Consider the following 7889-nt stretch of genomic DNA (forward strand, 5'->3'; position numbering starts at 1 on the left):
TGCCATCTCCACAAGGATGCATTTTCCAGACTTTTCCAGTTCACATTTCTTATGTTACCATTCCAGGTTCATTTTCATAATTTCATTCCCTACTTTATCATGCAAGTTCTAGTGTGGATCTAGCACAATACTTTGCACATAGTGGGGTAGCAATAACCTGCTGAATATAATTAATTTGATCTGTAAAGAAACACATATGAAGATGGAGTGGCTACAGTTGGCTGCCCATATATTGAAGTACATCCCTAGGATAATGACTGAGGGTGGGGAAAGCCTTAGAAAACAACAAAAATTAGTTGAAGAACAAAGTAATCTTAAGAAACTTGGATAAGATCCAGATAATATAAATCTAATTCCAAAACCTATCATTAATAACATGATCATTCACGACTAAATGCCCTAAATAGTGTGCTTAGTGAAATTGTTATAATGCAACAGAGAGACTATTCTAGCCAAGTTGTTAAGGGGGTTAGAGGAAAGAACATTCATTACAGGATCTGAGTTTAATTCTTGCTTCTGACATTTTTAAATCATGCAGTCTTGGACACGTGACTCAATCTCCCTGAGATTTAGCTTGTTCTCATGTACAATGAAAGGGTTAGAGTAGTATAATGAAAGCTATAACTTCCTTAGCACCTTAAGGTTTGCAAAGCCCTTTGCAAATATTCTCATTTTATCTTCAAAGCAACAATAGGAGAAGTATGTTCATTTATTATTCTCATTTAAAGATGAAAAACTGACTTTGCTCCACCCCTTCTCTTTTCTTCTAAAGAGGAGAGCAGAGGTTTCCCTGTGGTCTGCCAGAGTCATTTTCAAGGTTTCCAGAGGACAAGCGGTACTACGGCAGTCTGGATAGGTGCCTCCCATCTCCACCATGAAGCAGCTTTCCTCTGTAATCTACGTTCCCATCAGCCTCGTCCTCTTGTCTGCATCCTTCTACACAACTTGCTTAGCAGAAACACACAACTCCTCAATGGTTCCTTCTCTGGTGTCAGACTCGGGATTTACAGCACAGTGCCCTAATGTAGATTTCTGCTCAAAGGCTGCCCAGTGCTGTAAGCATGGAATGGATGAAGATGGTTGGATCGCAGCAGCTATTGGCTGGAGTCTCTGGTTTCTTACACTCATTTTGCTCTGTGTGGGTAAACTCCGAAAGATGACACCTGATGAATCCAAGTACACACATGCATAAAATTTGGGACTCCATGGACAAAACTAGCAAACTCCACCAGTTTCCTACATGAAAGGAAGATTGAAATTTCAAGAAAGTCTTGAAATAAGATTCAACTTCCAGTTTCAGCAAAGATAACAGTACTTTCACACCTAGTTTCAAAAGGTTGCTATGTAGTCTTGGTAGTTTTCCTCTCTCTATAGCTTAATATCAGATTTATTTCCATAAACGTTTGCTGAATTGAATCAACAGGAAGAATTTATGAACTATCAGTTGTGTTCCCAGCACTATCTTGACACTCAAGGATACAAAAAAGGAATAACCAAGAGCCGTTCCTCAAAGATAAGTGATCACAAGATATGAACAATTTTAGAGAGAATTGCAAATTATAAATTACATTAATTGCCATTTGGAAACTTGCTCTAAATCAATAATAATAAGAGAAATACAAATTTTAAAAATTCTGCGTTTTCACCTCTCACCCTGAAAATTGACTAAGAAAACAAAAATGAGGATCGTGCTGGAGGAGTTGTGGGAAGAAAGGAATACTTGTACACTGTTGGTAGAGCTGTGAATCAATCCATCCATTTTGGCTCTCCATTTGGAATTATGCAAATGTGTGACATTACTTCATACATTTTGACTGAATAAATCTCTCTACTAGACATATACCCCAAGAAGTTCAAAGATGAAAACAGTTTCAGTAGGACTCTGTGGTAACAACAAGTACAACAAAAGCTGGAAACAAAGTAGAGCAAAAGTCAATTGGTATATAAATGTAATAATTCCTGCTACATAGACAGGAGAAAAATCACCAGGAACCTGAGCTCTGAAAGACTGAGAAAGCAAAAAAGAAATGGTGAACAAATAAAGATGAAAAACTGAGGCAGAGAGAGGTTGACTAACTTGCCCCATATTACCTAGCTTGAAAGTAGTAGAATTCAGTCTTCAGAAGCCATATCCTATTCTGTATCCACTGAGTCACCTTCTTTTCTTCTGGGGTGATTTCCAGCTTTACATTTTTGATCTTACAATTCCAGGTACCAAATAGGAAAAACAGGGTAAATGGGAGAGGGGTTGGTTGGGGGGCAGAGAATGTTGCTAGGCTGATGGCATATAAATAAGCAAATTATCCTTAATTAAGCTGGCCTTAGAATTAAGTAAAAAACTGTTGTGATAGAAAGATGGAGCTATATGGCACTGTGAAAATTCTGTAAAAACTTAAACTAACTCCCTTTTCTTATTCAATACAGTATTGGCTATTCTGGGTCTTTCCATTTGCCCTGAACCTGAACTTTTTCTTATATATTATCTCCATTAATTACAATGTAGTGCCTTAAGAACAAGGACTATTTTGTTTTTTTCCTTTTCTCATCCTGATTTCTTCCACAGAACTTGTGACATAGTAGTTAAAAAACACTTTTGTTTTCATTCATTTGCCTAAGTGATTTCTCTAAGGCTGATACTCACACAATGGTTCTATACAGCTGTAAATTCTGTATATATTTACACATACAGACATACATGCATATATGTGTGTATGTACATATATACCATAGATACACACATACACACATACATGTATATTATGCAATCTACTTAGCCCAGCAGTTAAGTCAAAGTGGGTGTGACAACCCTCTCTAGTCTTGCTTCACTGCTTTTTTTTTGAACTCACTTCATGCATTAATCCAACCTGTTAATTCCCATTCCATGAATATGTACTGGACAACCATCATGCCAAAAATGCATTTACTTTTACACTTCCCATATCTATCTGTCTATCTATCTATCTATCTATCTATCTATCTATCTATCTATCTATCTATCTATCTATCTCTCCATCAATGTGTGTTTTTATGTATTTATGTGTATATGTACACATATACAAACATATGTATATACACATATTTATATATGTGTGTATACATGTGTGTGTGTGTGCTCATGGATAGAGCCCTGGGTTTGGAATCAGGAATCAAGAAGACTCATCTTTATTAGTTCAAATCCTTTTCAGACACTACATATGTTCCCCTAGGTAAGTCACTTATCCCTGTTTGTCTTAGTTTCTTCGTCTTTAAATGAGCTGGTGAGGGAAATGACAAACCACTCCAGGATCTTTGCAAGAAAACCCCAGAAGTAATCTGAAAGAGCTGTACACTACTGAAACTACTGAACAGCAACTATATCTGTGTCACACACACAATACATATATACACATGTTGAGGTTATGTACAAATGATGTACTGGTATGTGAAAATTTTAAAGTGAACAGTCAAAAATATTTATTAAGATGCTACTATGAGAAACAGAGACCCAGAGAGAGGGAGAAGGAGAGAGAGCAAAAGGAAGGAAGGAAGGAAGGAAGGAAGGAAGGAAGGAAGGAAGGAAGGAAGGAAGGAAGGAAGGAAGGAAGGAAGGAAAAAGAAGGAATGAAAAAAGGAAAGGAGGAAGGAAGAAAGGAAAGAAAGAACATAGAAAGCTTCTAATATACCTTTATAACCTTTCGTTATCTTGGGGTATACTGGGCTAGATTACTTTCTTAAAGATGATGCTTTAAACCAAATTCACTGGATCTCGCATTGATTGGACTACAATAAGTTCCTGCCAAAGCACCACTTAATGGTTATTTTTTGGGTCCTCGTGGCTCAGAATGAATGCAAATAGTAATTGTTTCTCTTTTGTCCAGCAGCCCTGAGGTTCTTCCCCTTCCAGACTGATTTATATTTATTATTAAAGGAGTCATCCCTTAACTCACAATGATTATATTTGGGGATGGGAATGACAGGGCAAGAGCACCAGAACAACATGACTACTCCCCTAACTCCCTCACTAAAATCTCCCTATCTGGTTGCACTAGGGACTCAGGCTACTAGAGACCTTATTCTAGGATACAAATAATCCTCAGGGATGCAGTTAGAGTATCTTCTGCATTATATTTGTAGAACCTGAAATTTTCCCCACTTTCCTACATTATTCCTGACAGTACATTTTTGTAAATTTTTACCCCTTTTTATAACTTCTTTCTTCCCCTCCCCAAATACATGTTTGTTTTTTCTTTTGTAAACAGAAGATCCCTTTTCCCATCCTACTAAAGTAAACTTAGCCCTATATTTCCATACTTTGACAACTCTCAGACACATATTCAATATTTTGGCCACATTTAATGCTTAAAATTGAATTATTAAGTACAGTACAATCCCCTTTGGCTATTTTGTCTACCTGCTAGGTCATCCTAACTCCACTTATAAAAGTTTTTTTTTTTAAATTAAAGCATATATAACTGCACTACCTGGCTCTTATTAATATGAGAATTATCATATCAATATCACTATGAATATAATTGTTTTGTTAGCTTGATTTTCGATAAATATATTCAGAACCTCATAGTGGCTCTTTCAGGAGTCCATTTTTAAAATATAATCTTGTGATGCCTCAGTTTTTAAGTTTTTTGATTAAATTGTCAGTCACATAGCATTTATGTAACTTAATAGAATTCAGGAACATGTAGTCTAGTCTTTAAAAAAAATGCCTGCTGATGCTACATAAATACAATAGAGATAGAGGAGATCAATGACTTGGAAATGCAGCTGAAAAAGCTAGAAAAAGAACAAATTGAAAATCCCCAAGTAAATACCAAATTAGAAATACTGAAAACCAAAGGAGAGATTAATAAAATTGAAATTAAGAAAACTATTGAATTAATACATAAAACCAATGCCTGGTTTTGGGAAAAAACTAATAAAATTGATAAACCTTTGGTCAACTTGATTTAAAAAAAGAAAGAAGAAAATCAAATTACTAATTTCAAAAATGAAAGGGGTGAACTCATCTCCAATGAAGAGGAAATTAAAACAATAATTAGAAATTACTTTGCCCAACTTCATGCTCACAAATTCGAAAATCTAAATGAGGTGGATGAGTATTTTAAAAAATACAAATTGCCCAGATTAACAGAAGAGGAAGTTGAGTACTTAAACAACCCCATCTCAGAAAAAAAAAAATGAACAAGCCATCAATGGACTCCTTAGGAAAAATCCTCCAGGGCCAGATGGATTTACAAGTGAATTTTATCAAACATTTAAAGAACAATTAATTCCAATACTATATAGACTATTTTTGAAAATTGGGGAAGAAGGAGTCCTCCCAAATTCTTTGTATGATACAAATATTATATTGATACCTAAACCAGGAAGAGACAAAACAGAAAAAGAAATTATAGAGCAATTTCTCTAGTGAATATAGATGGAAAAATTTTACATTTTAGCAAAAAATGCCCACTGACTTCAATAGCTATTTTGATGACGAAAACAAAGTCAAAGTGAAAAATTTAATTTCAATATTTATGTTATATTTAGGTTTATCATTATGCTGGATTACTTTTAATTTAAGATGTTTAAATGAAATTTCATCAATTTTATAAATATGATTTTCAAAATTTTCTGCACAGAATAATTATTTTAATCATATTTCAACTAATAATTTTCTTTCATTCATCTTTGCTAAAACACCATTTGAGTAGGGAACTTTATCATTTATATTTTAAATCAGTCAACTAATGTGAATTAAGTATTTACTTTGTACTAGGTACATTGCAATTTTTCTAAATACCAGGGATAGATAGCAAAATCAAAGCAAAAAAGAAAGCAAAACATAATTGTCCCTGCCCTTAAAAAAGCTTAAATTCCAATAAAGCATGCATCATATATAAATGAGAAAAAACAGTATAAGTATAGAGGGAATGGAAGGTATCTTTAAAATGGATAGTGCTAGAAATGGATGGAACAATACCAAGTCCTCTGGATAAGGTAAAATTTGAGCTGGAAGTTGGGAAAGAACACAAGCAAAAATCAATGTAAAAACACGGAACTCAAAGATGATTTGCATGAGGAATAATGAAATACGTCTATAGAGATGGATCATAAGGTGTGTAGCAGGGAGTAGAATGTATTTGGAAAGGTAGGAAAGGGCAAGGTTATGAAAGGAGACTGCTAAATAGGAGTCACACAGGTAGGACAAGATCCAAGACACCATGGAGAGGATCCAAGGTGATGCTCTCCGGATAAACAGTAACAAATTCGGAAGACACTTCTATTAGGATTAGGAACTAGAGAAGACATTAGATGGGTCAACTACGAGATCATTAGTAACTTTGGAGGGAATAGTTTCTGTTAAAGAATGAGGTTATATCAGATTACAGAGGGCTTAGAACTGAAAAAGAGGAAGTGGTAGCACCTCTTTTGTGTGGCTATTTAAAAAGAGTTTAACTGAGAAGAGACTGAGAGTCATAAGACAAAAGTTGATGGACATATGAGGAACATTTCATTTATTTGTTGTTGTTACTGGTATTGTTTCTGTTCTTTCCTTTCATTTTTTTTTTCTTTAAGAGTAAAAGCACATGGATGGAGCCAAACTGACAGTGTAGATGGATGGACCTGTAGAAGCTCTCTCCCCACAGCCTGTAAAATACCTGTAAAAATGACTCTACACAAATTTTAGAGCAACAGAAGCCACAAAAAGACAGGGTAAAAGAGATTTCTAGCCTAAGACAGCTTGGAAGGCAGAGAGGAAAACTCTATCACACAAGGCTCAGAGCAGATTACAGCCCATCCTGGGCCACACAGCCTGGCAGGGACAGGACTGGAGCAGTACAATCATTAGTCTGGTCATAGCCCCAGCCCCAGGGAGCCCCAAGCATCTGCAGTGTCTGTTTTTGGATCCCTCAGCCTAAAGACCCTGGGGGAATCAAGCAGCTGATCTGCGTCTCAGCCCTGAGTGACCATCCTAGGGTTAGGAGGAGCACTAGCTGGTGGAGCTGGTGGAGGCTCTGCAGAGAGAACCTTACATGCAGATCCTGAGCAGGAAAGTTTGTGGTTCCTCCCAGACTAGAGCACATGCCAGGAGAGGAGTAAATTCATCTCCTTGGCTGTGTTACCTTGGAGGCAGTGGGAACTTACAGGTCCTTGGAGTATATCCTTTACTTTACAAATGACTCAAAAGTAAAGTAACGGGGAACATAAAGGTCCCTAGCATATACACTCCACTTGATAAAGGAAACAAAGTCAAGTAATTGGCTGAGAAAATGCCCCCAAAAAGGAAAAATAGGACTCTAGAAGGCTACTTTTTTGGTGAACAGGTATTTTCTTCCATCCTTTCAAATGAGGAAGAATAATGCACATAATCAGAGGAAGACATAGAAGTTAAGGCTTATGTATCACAAACTTCCAAAATAAATATGCAATGGTCTCAGGCTAAGGAAGAGTCCAAAAAGGATTTTGAGAATCAAGTAAGTGAAGGAGAAGAAAAATGAGGAAGAGAAATGGGAGCAACGCAAGAAAATCATGAAAAGTAAGTCAACAGGTTTCTAAAGGGACCCAAAAAATTGATCATATCAACAACAGAACTAACAGAAACCAAATGATTATCTCAATAGATGCAGAAAAAGCTTTTGACAAAATACAACGTCCATTCCTATTGAAAACATTGGAGAACAGAGTAATAAATAGAACTTTCCATAAAATAATAAGCAGTATCTACCTAAAACCTTCTTCAGTAAACATTATATGCAATGGGGATAAGGTAGATGGATTTCCAGAAAGATCAGGGGTGAAACAAGGATGTCCAATATCACCACTGTTATTCAATATGGTACTAGAAATGTTAGCTGTAGCAATAAGAGAAGAAAAGGAAACTGAAGGAATTAGAATAGGCAAAGAAGAAA

The 7889-nt window shown here is 35.9% G+C and overlaps 1 protein-coding gene across 1 annotated transcript; it reads left to right on the forward strand.

Annotated features, from left to right (window-relative positions):
- Positions 1-874: 874 nt before the first annotated feature.
- On the forward strand, positions 875-1192 carry LOC140502345 (transmembrane protein 213-like). The gene has a single exon (XM_072606574.1). The coding sequence runs from the start codon at positions 875-877 to the stop codon at positions 1190-1192; it is 318 nt and encodes a 105-aa protein (XP_072462675.1).
- The last annotated feature ends 6697 nt before the right edge of the window (positions 1193-7889 follow it).

The sequence above is a fragment of the Notamacropus eugenii genome, chromosome 4 (genome assembly GCF_028372415.1).
Source record: "Notamacropus eugenii isolate mMacEug1 chromosome 4, mMacEug1.pri_v2, whole genome shotgun sequence".
Lineage (NCBI taxonomy): Eukaryota > Metazoa > Chordata > Mammalia > Diprotodontia > Macropodidae > Notamacropus > Notamacropus eugenii.

Coding starts and splice junctions, on each gene's coding strand:
- LOC140502345 (XM_072606574.1), top strand. CDS start 875: ATGAAGCAGCTTTCCTCTGTAATCTACGTTCCCATCAGCCTCGTCCTC.